The 17,156-nt window shown below is 52.5% G+C and overlaps 1 protein-coding gene across 1 annotated transcript in view; it reads left to right on the top strand.

The window, feature by feature from the left end:
• Positions 1 to 16,844, top strand: part of LOC135365318 (TBC1 domain family member 22A-like) — a 34,197-nt gene extending 17,353 nt beyond the window's left edge. The window contains exon 4 of the mRNA XM_064595654.1: positions 15,773 to 16,844. Coding sequence (XP_064451724.1) covers positions 15,773 to 15,904 — 132 coding nt within the window. The 3' untranslated portion in view covers positions 15,905 to 16,844. The remainder of the gene's footprint in view (positions 1 to 15,772) is intronic.
• The last annotated feature ends 312 nt before the right edge of the window (positions 16,845 to 17,156 follow it).

Raw genomic sequence — 17,156 nt, 5'->3', positions numbered from 1 at the left:
TTAAGATTGTCCTACAAATGGAATCACACGAATTGCAGCCTTGCCTGAGTGGCCTCTCTTGGTGCTCAGACACTCGTTCGCATTGTCACATGTCACTGCTAAGTGGGACTCTGTTGTCTGGGTGTATACCTCAGTGTGGTTACCCATTGGCCAGTACTCGATGAGTACTCGGGCTCTTCCCAAGTGGGGTCATCGCAGATTTGCTGTAAACCTTGTAGAGTGCTAGCGAAGGCCCCTGTGTCCCCTCTGTGCTGAGTACATGGCAGAAGGGTGCTTGTATGGGACGTGAATGTGCATCTGCTTCATGAGAAACTGACAACCTAGTTTCCACAGTGGCTGTCCCAGTCTGCACTCGCACCGGCAGGGCGTGAGAGTCTTGCTCCGTATCCTTGTCAGTACTCGGTATTGCCAGCCTTTTTAATTCTCGCCAGTTTTGAGCGGGTGTGTAATGTATCTATGGGGTTATAATTTGCAGTTCCCTGATGACTCATGATGTTGAGCATTTTTACAGATGCTGATTTGCCATGTGTAGATCTTTGATGATGTGTCTGTTCCATTTTTGCTCACTGTTGAATTGCTTTTCAGACCTTTTGCTTGGGGCTAGCTCACCCTGGAAATCCCTATTTTATGGAAGCTCAGCTAGATTTGGAGGCCTTGGGACTTGTTTAACTGCTGATAGGAAGGTCTTGAAATGAGCAGAGTGGATGGCGTAGGGCCGGATGGCCATCGCCCAGGCGCTCCCAGCCGGGAAGCAGAGGCTCAGCGGGAGCCCGTGGCCTTTGTCAGGAGGTTACCGCCCCTCCCCCAGGTTGAATGGGTCCCAGGAGGACAGCAGACCTTCAGCTCCAGGGCCTGAGGCAGCGTGTGTCCCGGAGCCGCTGTTCACAGCTAGTTGTCGATGAACAGCTGACCAGATGCCTATTTCTCTCACCTGTGACGAGTGAGTGTCTGGTTCCCTCTGGGCCTTCAGATCTTACTGGAAGGTGGTCTTGTCAGAGGCGCAGTCCCTGATGACCCTCTCGCAGCACTTCCTGTGGGATTGTGTGAGACTTTTTGTTTATGACACGACTCCCTCTTCCTGTTTGTCCGCTCCTGAGGGCCGGGCTGGGCCCTGGCTATGTCCTGGGTTCCTGGAGCATCTCCTGGAACCTCATGGGATTTAGGAGATTTTGCTGAAATTGATAATGTTTTTATCCAATGTTGTTGTCTGAAAGTAAAATTCATAACTTTCTGGCTCCCTGTTTTTTTGATTTTTTTTTTTTTAAATCTTTTGCTCAGTATTGAACAAACTAGATTTGTTACATTAAAAAAATATGAATTCGGACCAGTGGCCCTGTGGCTACTATGGTGGGTGCAGTGAGTTTATTACAAGAACCATATTCAAATATCGCTGCTGGGCCTTTTCTCCTGAGTTCATCATCTACTGAGTGACTTTGCCTCCATGGTTATTACATTTTCTGCCCTCTGGTTATCTGCTTCTTAGAGCAGTTTCACAAATTAGGGAAATGAGATGCTTTTTCCAATTAGCCATGCAGAAGTGATGTCTCATTACATTTAAACAGACACAGAGGATAATGAAACATGCAGGCTTTTTAAGCCACATTATTTATGTGCAGTTTTTAGAATGAGGGTGATGAGTTTTCCATGGCCCTGAAGGATGGACATTTTCTAGGAGGCACATAGAAGCGGAGCACAGGGGACGTTCAGAGTGGGCTCCTGCCCGAGGCCATGCACTTCCTGTGCTCTTGTATGGAGACGCGTGGGCTCTGCCCCCTGCCCACGGCCGGGCCGGTAGTAGCCGGAGGAAGACCGCTTCTGGAGGCTCTGGGGTTGGCCACCAACGATCTGGGGCCACATCCAAGTGGGTTCCTGGCATTTGCCCATGGAGGACTCCTCAGCAGCCTGCTCTGCGTGGCTGACCCCTAGACCCAGGCCTGAGCCGGCCAGGTCAGCCCCACCTGCTCCTGCCACGGTGGGCCCGGCAGTGCCCGTGTTTCCTGCTGCAGCCCATTCAGAGTCTCTGACCCATGCGACCTCGCTCGGAGGCGCAGCAGCCTGCACGTTGGTGTCTTCCATCCCGGCTGCCTGGCAGGGGTCTGTTGGGTCAACTCAGCGAATCTGTGAGCTGTCTGCCAGGATTCTGGCCGTGGCTGAGCTCCTGGTCGGTCTCGTCAGACTGTGAGAACGGGGCCCGGGACCCCTTCCTCCTGCGGTCCCTGCGGTGGTGCCTGGCGTGTGGCACGGTGGCTGAATGATGCCACATTAAATCACACACTCCTCCCATGTGGGTATTCTGCAGGTCCTCCCACAGGAGAGGTGATGCTGGAGGGTCCTGCAGGTGTTGGGCGTGTTCAGTGCTCCCCTTTCTGCGGCTTCTTCCTCCTCATCTCTTCCTTTGGGTCATAATCGAGCCATTCCCTCCACAGAGGTGGGGATGCGTTTGTGAGAGGCCCTGAAGTACTTTTTTGTTATATAATCAGTTCGCTAAACTCTCCTGGTATATATATTAGGACTCTGATCCATAGATCTTTCCTTTTCTGTCTCTGTTTTTATGGCAAAACATATCAGAGCAGAAGGATTTCTATAACATATATGTTCAAATTCAAAGACACGAGTAAGCATTAACTTACAGATGCCCACTGTTAGCTGAAGAAAGAGCAAGAGCTAGTGTCTGTGAAGGCCCCTCTCTGGCCCTCCCCAAACACCTCCCTGTCTCCCAGCAGGTGACCATTCTCTTGAATTTTGGTTGACCATTCTCTTGCTTTGCTGTCTGGTTTTATCATGTGTTTATATGCATATATATATTTTTACCCTTTTTAGTTTCTATTTTGTAATGGGATCATTCTAAATATATCTGTGGTTGCTCTTTATGTCACAGCATTTGGTTTTCAGGGTTATGTGTTGGTGCCTGTGGGTGGCGTTCATTTTTCGGTGCCGCATAGTTCTCTGCTGCTTGGTGTGTGTGTTGATCCCTCCGGTCTCACGCCGCTTGGGCAGTCTGGCCATTTTCACTCCTGTGTGTTTTCTCAGGACGTCTCTGTGCATGTTCCTGTGTGAGCCCAGTGTGCGCGTAGAGAGTGCCTCTGGGGTGTGTACGGGGAGGGGTCCTGGGGGCTGGCACAGTGTGCACAGCTGACACTGGGTGGAGGTCTTGGGGAGAGTGCCCAGCGCCGTCCCTCACCTGCACTTGGAATTGTCAGGCCGAGCCCCCTGCCCTGGCTGTGGACATGAAGGGGTGGCCTGCTGGGCTTTTGACTTTCACTCCCTTAAGTGCACATGAAGTCAAGTATTTTTTCATAGGTTTCTTGGCCATTTGTGTTTCTTCTCTTGTGAAATGCTTTTGTTCTATATTTCTCTTGTGGTGTTTGTTAGCTTGTTCTGTTGATTTAAAGGAGTTGCCAATCTGTTGAGGGTGCTAATTCTGTTTTGGATGCATATGGATACATGCATCTCCCTTCCGGTAGTGGGTTGTTCTTCACCCTGATGGTGAGTAGACATTCAATTTACTGTAGCCAGTTCCCTGGTCTTCACCTTTATGATTATGCCTTTTTGCATCTGTTTTTATTTTTTATTTATTTATTTAAAATTTTTCCTCTTTTTTTTTTTAAGATTTTATTTATTTATTTATGAGAGACAGAGAGAGAGGCAGAGGGAGAAACAGGCTCCCAAGGAGCAGAGAGCCTGATGCGGGACTTGATCCCAGGACTCTGGGATCATGACCTGAGCTGAAGGCAGACGCTTAACCATCTGAGCCACCCAGGTGCCCCATCTGTTTTTATTTTTTAAAGATTTATTTATTTGAGTGAGAGAGAGAGCGTACATGCGCGCATTTGGGGGGAGGAAGAGGGAGAGGGAGAGAGAAACTCAAGCTAACTCTGTGCTGAGCATGGGTCCTGACACAGGGCTTGATCTCACAACCCTGAGATCATGAGCTGAGCCTAAACTGGGAGGCGGACACTTAACCGACTGTGCCACGCAGGTGCCCCGCCTTTTTGCATCTTAAGACATTCTGTTTAACCTCATGATTTCAAAGAAGTCTGAATCTTTCTTCCAAGAGTTTTAAAGTTCTGTCCTTTAGGTTTAGAGCCATAATCTGTTTGGAATGGACTTTATGTGCGTGGAGTTTGATGTGGCAGTCTGATTTCTGAACACGTTCCCCACGTGGATAAGCAGTTGTGCCCCCACCCATGGATCGGCTCGGTCTTAAATCAGGATTCCATACGTATGTGGGCTCCGTGTGGGTTGTCATCCATTCTGCTGGTCTATCTGTCCGTTTGTCCCTCTGCTGGCTTCCTCTTCTTGCTTCTGTGGTTTTGCCGTCCTGCAGGCCAGGCTGCCCGTGCCTCATTCTGGGCCATTCGTGAAAATGTAAAATCAGCTCGTTAGTTTCATGAAAATCCTAGAAATCACATTGAATCTGCCCATCAGTTGGAGAGAATTCACATTTTGTTTTTGCATTTCTTTAGTTCTCTGGATCTTTTATTTTTATTTATTTATTTTTAAAGATTTTATTTATTTATTTGACAGAGAGAGACACAGCGAGAGAGGGAACACAAGCAGGGAGAGCGTGAGAGGGAGAAGCAGGCTTCCCGCGGAGCAGGGAGCTCGATGCCCGCATTGGGACCCTGGGATCATGACCTGAGCCAAAGGCAGACGCTTAATGACTGAGCCACCCAGGTGCCCTGGATCTTTTATTTTTAAACAATGTTTTCTTTCTTGCCTTCTTTGGATACTCTCTAGAAAGGTTGTTGACTTTTGTCAGTGAATCTTCTATCTGGCACATTTTACTAACTTCTTTCATCAGTTCTCATGTTTTGTGTGTGGATGTGGTTGAGGTTTTAGAGAAGGTAATCATATTACTTGTGGATAATGGCAGTTCCTTTTTCTTTTCTATTTGTTTTGTTTTGCTGGCGAAAACTCCTGCCACAATGCTGAGGACAGTGGGGGAAGCAGGCATCCTGGTGTCGGTCCTGATCGTAACGGGAGGCCTGTTCACATTACACTGACTTAGGGTAGTTACTCTAAGCCTTACAGATGCTGTTTGTCATGTGAGGGGTGCTGCCTTGCTCGTGGTGTTGAAGTCATAAATGGTTGTTGAGGTCTAACAAGTCCTTCCCCCGTCATCTGATACGAGAATATTTTTGCGCCCTTATTCTCTTAACGTGGTGGATTGAGGGACTGTATCTTCTGGAGGTAAGTCTGGTTGTTGGGGGTGGATTGTTCCAGGGCCTGGCGGGAGCAGGTCAGCGGCCATCTGGCGAGCCGCACCGCCAGAAGGGAAGTCTGGTCGCTCCTGAATTTGAAAAATGCTTTTTTCTGACCAGCCCGTTTCTTCACAACGCTTGGACGTGTAGCTGTGGTTGTTGTGTTGAATCTTTGGTCTGGTAATAGTGACACTGCGCTGTTCTGTTTGAAAGTGTTTTGAGTGTAGTGAGACATCTGTGCCTTTGCTAACCTATTAAACACTTGTCTCGAGCGCAGAACGTGGGGCGTAAGTTGTCATGTTTGAAGGAGGTGAGTGTCAGGTAATTCCCACACCACACTCGGCCTCATTGCTTGCTTTAAGAGAGCTCTACGTTATTAATTAACATCGTGACAAATCATCAGGGGCCGTCTTGGTATGTCCGGTGGCTATTCTGTGTGATAGGTGGCTGCCTTTTAGTGCACATGTTAGATCTGTTACGGGCTCTTACTTGGTGTCATTCATCAGGTGTTAGAATTCATATGGGGCTGGTGTTCCTTGGATCAAGTTGCAAAAGCTTGTGCTGTGGTAACTTCTTTCTGGGCCACATTGCTCCTGGGTTTCCAGGGATGCGAGCCCCCCAGTCCTCCCAGCAGAACTGTGGATGATGTTGTTCCTTGCACAGAAATGATCTCCATGGAGCTTTGTGTGCTGTGTGTGGGTCATGCATATGGTAGAGTGTTTTCAGATTTCTGAAATCAGATTTTTGTAAGTCCTCATGGGCACAGTGGCCTTCTTGGGTTTAGTGTCTTTCGTGTTTTAGACCACAGAGTGGTTCAGCAACCGGAGCGCCCCGCGGTGCTGGCCGGGTCCTGCCTTGGGGACCCATGAGGGCATGGCATGTTTGCAGAGTGAAGATGGGGACCTCTCGAGCCCTCCCGGGAGCCTTCTGTGCAGGGATGTCCTTTGAGGTTTTTTAGGAGAAACCTTTCTTGGTTCTCAGGCGTCTGATGTCTGGCGAGCGAATGAGCTGGGAATGCCTGCCACGTTTGCATTTTTTCAGCCCCGGTGGTGACAGATAGTAACAACTCTTTTATTACTGTTCCTGAGTGTAAGCTGGTTCGTAGAAAAGATACTTTGGGAAGAGTTTCAAGTTTGAACTACTTTTAATGAATTCCGACTCTTTAGACAAGCACATCAGGAATGTTAACAGAACTTTAACGGCTAGTAAGACCCAATTTGTATTCATTGTTTGAGCCATTTCCCATCATCCTGTGTCTTCACTAAACTTGTCCTTACACGCGGCGCATCCTGTCTTTATTGTCCCTTGGCAGATGATAGTGCTACTTAAACTGACAGCACATTACTTAATCTTGAGTTAGCGCGCCGTGACAGCTCTCTCCCCTGGCTCCGCACGCCTCTCCCTCCAGCCGCCCCGTGTGAGCAGCCTTGCTTGCACCTGTCCCGCTGCGGTCACTGAACCCCCTGGACCTCTGGCAGATGACGTGCTGGGGGCTGCGAGCCCCTGAAGAAGTCCGAGTGGACTCCCAGGCCCGGGCGTGGTCTCTGTCCTCAGCACACCTCAGCACAGTGCTGCCGAAGGGTGGCCACAGACAGGCCTGCAGGAAGGGGAGGGGGTCCTGTCGCTTCGTCCAGAAAGTCTGTGTGTGTGTGTGTGTGTGTGTTGCCAGCCTTGTTCTGGCCGTGCGCAGAGCTGGAGAACACAGCCCCGATCAGGGTGCTTTGGGGGGACACTTGAATGTGGAGGGTAACGCTGAATTGCTGATGTCCCCCGTGTCCCAGTTCTGGGGAGCCTCTGTTTCCTGACCTGGTCCTCCAGCAACCTTGTAGGAAGAAAGTCCTGACTCCCGGGCTGGCCGGCCCCGCCCCCCCGCCCCCCCTTGTGCCCCGCAGGCAGGCGGCACAGGCCTAGGGTGTCCTGGTGGTGCCTCTGATGCAGGAAGTGCTGCAGATGCTGGACGGTGGCTTCTAGCCCCAAGCTCAGCTGCCTTTGGCACGTGGCGGGCAGCTCAGCGGCGCTGTCCTGTGGCCTTCAGTGCCGGCCCTGGGGGCAAGGGCTGGGCAGGTGCAGGCCCAGGGCCCCACGCCCCCCAGGCCGCTGGCTGGGTCTCTCCTCCTGATTCCTGGCTTGGCCCCTCTGGCTTTGGATGCTTGATTTTGGTGACCCGCTGGCTCTGGCCTCTGTCACTTTCTGAGCCCGGCCCCGAGAGAACTCTGCAGAATTGGGCCTGGTCAGTGAAAAGTCTGGCAGTGGCTGGAGCACGCTGTTCTCCCGGCACCTTCCTCAGTAGGGCGCGAGAGCACGTGCAGGAGCCACCTGTCCTTGGGGTTGTGCCATCAGTGTGGGCTGACCTCGGTGAATGTCCTTCAGAAGACTCTTCTCGGATTTCGTTTTTAGATGAGACTGTGTCAGGGAGCAGCGGGCCCTGGGGGTGGAGAAGCCAGCAAGAGCGAATGCCTGCTCCCAGTCTGCCCCCCGGCCCATCACTGGGTGTAAATTCAAGGGAACTGGTGCTGAACTCGAACCCCTTAAAGGGTCATGTTGTTGACTTTGAAAACACCTGCTTAGAAAAGGTGATAGGAAAGCCCTGCTTGGTCGTGTCTCTTGGTGATGTCTCTTGCGGGCCTGAGCGCAGAAGCTTGGACATCGCTCGAGCATGCTGTGAACAAGAGCGGGCGTCAGATGCAGCTTAGAAGCCCCGCAGCACGCGTCCCGCCGTGTTGGGAACGGGGTCCTATTTCCTCATGGCTTGCTCTCAGCGACGTTTCCTCTGTGGAGAGCTCATTATGATGGCAGTCAAATGGGCCCTCAGAGGTCCCATCCTAATGTGCTTGCGGTCGTGCGTGTGGCGGGGGCGGGATCTAAGGTGGGGCGCACTGTCGCTCAGGTCTTCACAGACCTTGTTAGGAATGGGGCTGAGGGTCCGTGAGACGGGAGCTGCCAGAGGGAGGCCGTGGGGACCCTGGGGCCCCACGGGACCATCTCAGGTGGTTCGGGCAGGGAGTTCTGGACGGTGTTGAGTGACTCGGACTCAGACCTGTGGTAGTTGTGACTTCAAACAGAAGCAAAGTCAGATGAAGTGATTTAAGGCAAAAGATACAGGATAAATCAGTCAGTGATGAGAAAAAAAAACAAAGAGAAAGCAGCCCTCAGCCTGCCAACGGCATGTGTAGTTTCTGCTCTGGGCCTAGTCCTGCCAGTCAGCTTCGCAGCCCGGCCCATGGTCGTCCCGGTGCAGCCTCGAGTGGGCGGGTTAGATTTAGGTCTGGGCCAGCTGTCCTATTCCAGCCCCTAGAAGGGAGCAGGGACGGAAGCTGGAAGGGGGTGGCCAGCGGCACGAGTGAACCTTGGGGCCCTCAGGAGGGGCTGTTGGGATGCTTGCTGCCCTGCGGTTCCTGCTGGCCCCCTCCGCCCCAGGCCCCTTTGCCTGGCTACCCTGCACGTGACACCCTCCTCAGTGGGCAGGCAGCTCAGGACTTTGTTCTCCTCCATGTGCTGGATTTATGAGCTCCCGGTGTCACCAGGCATTCTCCCTACATGGAAATGTTTTCTGCATTATTGCAATTAATGGCAAGTTTTTCCTCCAGGGAGTCTAGACAAGGCTGAACTGTCTGTCACCCCGTAAAAGGTAGGCTTCCGCCTGCCCCCTCAGATAGATCTCTGCTGCCGTGTGTGCTGGGTGCGGCGTCTGGCCGTGCCGCTCGGCCGAATCGGGCGCGTAGGACTAGGGTGCCTGCAGGGGCTAGGTGTGCAGGCCTGGGGCCTGGAGATGCTTTGGTTGGGGGTGGGGCCCCCCGTGGCTTCCTGGTGTGTCGCTGGCGTGGCAGGACAGTCTGACAGGATGAAGAGAGGCCAGTTACTTACCTTCTCTTCCCCCTTTCCTGCCAAAGAAACCTAAATCCTGGTGTTTTATTTCTTATTTTCTAAATTAATGGCTGTCGTTAGAGGGAAATAATATGCGGGGAGATGTGAGGGGCTCTGGGGGCAGCTCTGTAATGACAGGGAGAGCTGAGTGCTCACCCAGAACAGATGTCAGGGGAAAGGGCCTATGAGCCGCAGAGTGACTGCATGAGTGGTTCAGCTGGCGTGGACGTGGGCGCGCCCCCAGAACTGTGGGGTGGCTGGGTGTCGCTGTCAGGAGTCGGGGCGGGCCGGGGGGCGTGCGTTCCCCGAGGAGGATGCTCGGACGCTTCTCCTGTGGAGAACGGAGCTGATGGGTGGACGTGGGTGCTTTGCCTTGCGCTCACGTGGCACACTCTCCCCATGCCCGGGCCTTGGCTTGTGGCTTGGAGATAGGAGAGTCTTCCGATGATGAACATGAACCCCCCGCATACGGGACCGGGTCATCCTGCGAAGCGTGATGGCTCTGACTCAGCCCAGGGGCATCCCGAGCCCTGCGTTGTCCCCTTGCCTCCTGGCCGCATCCCCCTCTGTGCTCTACTCCTCCTGCCTCCTGAAGAACTCCGCGTCAGCCTTCACTGCGCTGTTTGCCTGTCGCCTCCTCTTCAAGTCTCCCTGGGCCACGTGCTCTCCCACCGCCTCCCCTCAGTGCAGCTGAGTCCCCCTGCCCTCCAGTCCGTTTCACCTCTCCAACAGGTTGGGGGCCCTGACGTCCCCACTGCCTGGCATCTGAGAGCTGGGTCTGGAGCACCACTTGATGGAGAAACAGAACGGAACTGCCGGTCCGGCTCCCAGGTGTTGTCTGAGGTCTCGCCGGAACGGGGAGGTCCAGGTGCTCACCAATGGCACAGACCTTGGAGAGCAGAGGCAAGAGGGGCCTCAAAACGAAGGGTGGAGGACCCGGATCATTCACACCTCCATCCAGCAAAGAGTTCCACGGTTTTCCTCTGGGCCCGTTACGTGCCAGGCCTGAGAGCACGGAGTGAGCGGGATGCAGGAGGACCCTTCCTCAGGGGGCTCAACGTGGGAGTGGTTGGAGCTGCGGCCTCGGAAGAGGGGCTGCTGGCCCGGCTCGGGCAGTACAGGAAGTTGGCTCTCAGGAGGCGGCTCTGGAACTCTGACCTAATGCTGCAGATCAGGGGTGCCCGGGCGTTGCAGGGGGAAAGAACACGTGCAGGTGCCTTGAGGTGGGGAGAGAAGTTACTGGTTTGGTGAGAGAGGACCCAGCGGAGGTGACAAGGTGGGGAAGGGAGTGGTAGGCCAGGCACCTTGGAGTCGGGGCCAGGAGTTTGCATTTACCCTCTGGCGACCACGGTGTGACTTGATGTGTACTGGGAGCTCTGCTGCCTCTCTGGGGGGCGTGCGGTCCGGGGTGTTAGCAGGGGGACCAGACACGAGATGACGGTCACCAGCTGGTGGCAGTGGAGTCGAGAGCAGGGGTTGGAGCTGGCTGTTTTGGAGGCTGCTGCGGGGGTGAAGATGTGAGGGAGCCCCTGCTGTCCGTGGCCTCGAGGCTGGACCTCCGGGGTGATGACCCGCAGACATGTGTCTCTTTTGTGGCAGGGCCAGGATTTGCGTCCGTTGTCACAAACCTCCACGGCAGGCCGTGCTCTTCGGCATTTTAGCCTGCCTGTCTTGTTAAAAGCCATTTTTGGGGTGCCTGGGTGGCTCGGTTAAGCGTCTGCTTCACTCAGGTCATGATCCTGGGGTCCTGGGATGGAGCCCTGCATCGGGCTCTCTGCTTAGCGGGGAGTCTGCCTCTCCCTCTGCCCCTCCCCCTTCTTGTGCATGCTCTCTCTCTCAAATAAATAAATACAATCTTTTAAAAAAAAAGAACCATTTTTGTTTTTGCTTGAACTACTTATCTCTTTATTTACATGTTACTGGGATTAAAGCCTTAATAGTATAATTTTCAGGTTATCAAGAGAGATCAAGTAGAGTTAATTATAAATAATTTGAACTACCTGACTGATAGCTTTTCTTTAATTAATGGGAAATCTGAATTCTGGAAGTTTTCCCAAAGTAGTACAGATACAGGGCACTCTGCAAGCTGTGAGCGTGAGGGCCAGCCCCTGCTTCTGGAAGCCCTGCACGGGGGCCCAGGTGAAAGGGGCAGTAGGCGATTGCTAGGTTGTTGGCTCCCTTACAGAAGGCTTTGGAAGCACGTGAGCGGTCTGAGACTGAGAAGGCTCAGCTGCCTCCTCCTGCCTCCTTGCTCAGCCGTGTTCACCAGACGCGTTTGCCCCTGAGTGCTTTCCTCAGTTTCCCCAGGTAATGTCCTGTGGAGCCTAGTCCATCTCAGGACAGCTTGCTCTGGCCTCTCCGCGAGGGAAGCTTTGGGACATGGCCAGCAGGTCTCCCCCGCTGGTTTCTTAGACCTTCTGTGGTCTCTGGGCCCAGGAATCGCGAGCAGGCCACTCCAGTTGCCTGCCCAGGCCCTGGTTGTACTGAGAACACTCATGTCCCCTCCACATTCCCTGCCGTGCGGAGCCGGCTCAGTCATCTGCAACAGCTTTTCTTCTATGCCAGGGTTGCCAAGCGAAAATCTGCATTCCTGCTTGTGAGTGGGGTTAGGGTGTGTGTGTGTGTGTGTGTGTGTGTGTGTGAGAAAGAGAGAGAGAGAGAGAGAGAGCGAGATAGCCAAGTGCTCTGAAAGTCTGGGGCTTAGTGACAGGGTTGGGAGGGGTCCATTGCTGACATGACCACTCCCCCAGGATAGTGAGATTGCAAAGCAGGAAAGGAGATTTCGGTGCCCTGAGCTCTGGCTTTTCCTCCAGTGCACACGCACGTGCCCCACACACCTGCCCACACACAGGTACCACACATCTGTGTGCACACGCACCTCACACCTGTGCACACATCTCACGTGTCTGTGTACATGCATGTGTACACACCAGGCCCCTCTGATGACCAGGTCCCTGCTAGGCCTCAGACAGGTGGAAACCAAGTTTAGATGTAGTTTGCTCAGCAGGAGCTCATTGACTTGCTGTTTCTTTCTTACCATATAGTTATAATTTTTTGGTGGTCTCTCGTTTTTGATTTGCATATGAAAGCATATGTACTAATGCAGATCGGTGGTGGCATTTTGTAGGCCTCACAAGACCCCCGTTTAGTCAGATACCAGCGTGGACTCCTGGCTCTGCTGCTCTGGGTGAATTGCTTACCCTGTGGCTGTCTGAGCTTTCTCATCTGTATGAGTTACCTGTTCCCGTGTAACGACATCACCACAAACCTAGCACTTCAAACAACACACACTTACTCCTATTTGTTGTCCCGCAGTTTCAGTGGGTCAGGAGTCTGGGCATGTCTTAGGATCTCCCCAAGTGGCAATCAGGTGTGGTCTGGGCTGCAGACGCATCTGAGGCTTGACTGGGGAAGGGCCGCTTCCAGGACCACATGGCTGCTGGCAGGATTCGGTTGCTGGTAGGCTGTGGAGCTGTGGCCCGGGTTCCTTGCTGCTTCTCAGCTGCCCTCAGGTCCTGGGCACACGGCCCTTTCCTTATGCAGCTCACAGTGTGGGAGCCTGTGTCCTTGAAGTCAGCAGGGAGAGCATCTCCCAGGAGGAGTTGTCGTCCTCTGTGACATAATCTTGCACATCCCATCCCCTGTGCAAAGCAGGGTGCAGGGCTGTTCACACTCAAGGGGAAGGGGCCACACAAGAGCGTGTACACCAGGAGGTGGGGGGAGGCACAGAGCCATCCGGGGTCTGTCCGCCACCTCGTCTGAAAGGGGTAGTAATCATACCTGCCTCCACGTGTAGAGGAGGATGAGCTAGTGAAGGTGGTCAGGACAGTAGCATTGAATCGATGTTAGCAACTACGTGATCACACTAGTGTTGTCATTCCTGGGGTTAGGTTGCCTACTGACGCCCACGTACTGCACCGTGGCATCCAGGGCTGTCCCCAGTGACGCCTTCCTGTCCTCAAGGCACTCCTCCATCTCTCCTTTGCTCTCAGTGGCCTCCGGAATGCAGTGTGTACCACTGTGGAGCCTTTCCACCCACGTGCTGGGGGGCTGACGCTGTCCTTTGTTCCCAGCCCTCCTCAGGCCTGGCTGTCGTGTGGCGACTACAGAGGCCCTTGCTCCCTGCCTTGGGTCACCTGGAGGGTGCCACAGACAGTGCCCTGCACCATGTGGTTCTCTGTTGTGGTGCCCTGCTCGGGTGCCCAGCCCGGGAGCTTCTTTCAGAGTAGGCTGACCCCATCTCTGGGTGCCCCGCTGCCATGTCTTGAGGGTAGCCCTGTAGAGGGGACAAGGGCCATGCGAAGAATGGCCGAAGGAGTGGCCTGATCCCATCCTGGGTGCTCTTGGGGCCATCGAGCATCGCCTTGTGCAGGGGATGAAGGCCGTGCTGGGAATTGAAGGAGCCACACTCCACCAGGGAGGCATGGGCCAGAGCGGGTACTTTTCACCTCGCTTGGCCCCATTGTCTTACCTGTGGGTCTCCGGTTGGGGGCCTGCCTGACCCGACGGTGGGGATGCACCTCCGCTATTCAGGCTCCACTGTTCCTGGCCATGTCGTGACTGAGCGTGCATGCACGGGAATTCCCCATCTTCCTGGTTGTCTTTGCTAGAACTTTCCAGTGTGGGGTAGAAAACGGCCAGTGAGCTGAACATATACTTCGGGGTCTTATTCATGAGGAGATGCTTAGCTGACTTTCACGGCTCTGCACTGCTCTGTGGTGAACTGTCACAAGTTTGTCCTGCTGGGCACTGCCCCCGCTTGTCCTCGTGCAGCCTGATCCTGCCCATTCTCTGTCCCTGGTGCGGTCTCGGCACTGACTGTGCCCTCGCTTGCTCAGCCTGTCCCTACCCTGTCCACGGCGAGGACAGGGTTGGGACACTGTCCCGGGCTTTCCTTGTGCCCAGGTGGCCGGGCAGGGCCGTGACTGCTGCGTGGCTGCCCGGAGGCGGGGGGGTGGTGGCTAGGGTCTGCGAGAGGGGTCCTCCCCTGCATGGGCCCTGCGTGCCCGTCTGACCACCGTGCCACTGCAGTGACGGGTCGAGTGCTGCTTCCAGTGTCACCAGGGTGAGGGCGCCTAGTGTGGCGGCACGGTGTCAGCCACGTCGTGTTTGCACAAGAGAAATGGCAAATGATGCCACGTATTGAGTGGTTTTGGTCTTTTGCTCTTGTTTGAATATTCTTGCTAGTTCTTGCTGGAAAGTGGTTGTAAAATGAGACACAGGTATGAACGTATGTGCATGAACGCACGACTCGTTCAGCAGCAGGTCCTTAGCAGCTGCCCTGTTGGGACAGGCTCTGTGCGCAGGTGCCCCGGCTTATGTGCTGGCTACTTTCTTTGTTGGGAGCAAGCACAGTGGATGGGGGCCTGGATTCTAGGGCTGGTGGTGCCCCTTGTTGCCCGTGGGCCCTGGGTTAAGAGACTTCCCCATCTAGGCCCCAGGGCCCCTGCTGTAGAGCTGTGTTGGTGCTGATTTGGGGATGCAGACCACAAGCTCGGTGATATTTGGGAGTGAGGGCAGTGCAGAAAGGGGTTGACCTCCTCGGGTACAAGCGCAGTTAGCCCTACAGGCTTGACTTCTTTGGAAATGAGGCAATTCACGCGCTGTTTGGGCATTTGCTCATTGAGCCTGCCCCGTGTGCCTTCTTAGCATGAGGCCTGGGTCAGCAGTGAGGGTCTTGCAAGGAGAGAGAGGAGGCTAAGCTACCCCTGTGTCCATGGCCTGGGTGATGGAACGGCTGGTGGGAATGTATGTGATGGGAAGATGCTGGAGCAGGTGCTCTTGGGTGATGATAACTGTGCACTGATTAAACAAACCAAGCGCATGGATACAGAGAACAGATTGGTGGCTGGGAGAGGTGGGGGTGGTTGTGGGTGCAATGGGCGGGGGTGTCAATGTAAAGTAAGTCAGGGATGTAATGGACGGTGTGCTAACTGTTTAATAATACTGTGTTGCATGTCTCACAGTTGCTAAGAGATGTTCAAAGTCCTCATCACGAGAGAAGAAATTTGTAACTGTATGGTGACGGGTGTTAATTAGACTTACATATATTACAAAAGATCATTTTGTAATATATACCAATGTTGAGTCACTCTTCAAATATTGTACACCTGAAACTAATATAATGTCATATGTCACTTCTGCCTCATTTAAAACAGTCTGTTTACCATATGAGGGAAATTCAGAGCATCTTTCCATGTACCCCCTCCCCTGACCACAGCCCCCATCCCCGCACCATGCTTCCTTCCTTCTCTCCATTCACCCATCCATCCTTGGGTGCACCTGCCCGCCCGCCTGCCCGGTCCTCTGCTCTCCCGTCCCTCCACACGGAGGGAGCACTCACCCAGACGCCAGGTGCTGCTGTACCACCTGACCACGTCCTGGGCAGCCGTGTGCAATCTCTGCCCGCGGGGCTTGGGGCGGGGGCGGACAGTGTCTCCTGTGGGAGCCAGCTCGTGTGGCAGGGCTGAGCCCGGGGCTCCGTGAGACACTGCAACTGCTTTTAAGTCAGTAAGAAATTAAGATCATGGGGATTTTATAAAAAATTAAGTAGCAATTAATACTTTGTTTACATTTTTACTTTTAATGTTAGAGACAGTGAAAAATGTTGCTTGTATATATGTATTTTGAGGGAAAGAATGCGTACATTTTAAAGTTTCTGATGTGTTTACTTTTGCTTCACCACCTGTTCAATTTTCTTGCAGATTTTTGAAAGGATATTGTTTATATGGGCGATACGTCACCCTGCCAGTGGATATGTTCAGGGGATTAATGACCTTGTCAATCTTTTCTTTGTAGTCTTCATGTGCGAACACATAGGTAAGACCATATCATGATGTTTTTTTTCCCTGCAGACATTAAACGTGAACTTTGGTGGCCTTGCCAAGTTACTATGCATCATTGCACCAATGTTGAGATGTGCCATTAAGTTAAATGTTGTAATGACAACTGAAAATAGAGAGTATAGTTTCCTCATTGACGCCAGCTTTAAAAAAAGTCTGTAAATCCACGTGTTTAACTACTGAAGAAGACATTAAGATGCAGTTTTTACTCTTACTGTCTTCTTTTTAACCATACACGAGGAGCATGGTTTTGTTCTGATGGCTGGCTTTCACGGGGTGGATTTGAATGGGTCGGGTCAAGGTGACAGAACGTTAGTCGAATGTTCTGCTGACAAGCTAAAACCTGAGCTTTGATTGCATTCTGCAGCACGTTGTCTCCTTTCTACCTTTGATGTTAGTAGCGGTTCATTTTATGGGAATGTTAATTACATGCAAAGTAATTGGTTTAACGGAGATTTAGGTTGGGCAGTGCGGTCTCTCTTTGAGTGCTGTGTATTTTTTTCTCCATTTATGGTATAGCAGTCAACTGTAACATAACTGTACCTGTTATGAACATATGTTAAGCTTTAGAAAAATTCTGAAAATATAAATGTGGGATCTACTTTTTTAATTTATCGGTGGATAAAAAATAAATAACCAAAGGAGGGATTTGCCGTTTGCGTGCATTTTTATTAAAAACCAATTTTAATTTGTCTTCACGTGAGCCTTCCCGACTTGATATTTGTTTGTTTTTATGAGATTGTGTCTTTAGCCGCTTCAGCTTCTCATCATGGTTGTGATCCGAGGGAGGAGGTTTGGCTGGAACAGATTACTCTCTGAGGACGAGAACATGCTCGTTCAGTGCGTTTTATTGCAACCTCTCACACTTTGTTTGCGTTGCTGATTTCATAGGAGGGCTTTCATTGCTAAGCAACTAATGAGGACCACCACGGCTCCGTCTCTAATCGGCTCTCATGTAGGGGAGAAGCCTGCTCCGAGAGCGCTTGCCTTTCTGCTTCTTCCTCCCGCCTTGACAGATAATGAAAATGTTCTTAATGATCCTAGCACAGTAGGGCCTGTCAGTAGGCTTCGGGGTTGTTAATTGAAAGAAGAAGTTCAGCTGAGATGTGATTAGAGAATTGATATTCCATGTTAAATAGACCATTTAATTAATGTGGTAAGTAAGTTTGTCTCAACTACTTTACCACCAACTCATGCCATAAGACCCAAGCCATCCTTAACTGGGTTTGCCTGAATCGTCAGCGAG

Source organism: Mirounga angustirostris, unplaced genomic scaffold (assembly GCF_029215605.1).
Source record: "Mirounga angustirostris isolate CCGP_5_RB_7025 unplaced genomic scaffold, mMirAng1.0.hap1 SCAF_7, whole genome shotgun sequence".
Lineage (NCBI taxonomy): Eukaryota > Metazoa > Chordata > Mammalia > Carnivora > Phocidae > Mirounga > Mirounga angustirostris.
Note: the sequence above shows the minus strand (reverse complement) of the source record. Positions and strands in the feature narration are given on the sequence as shown.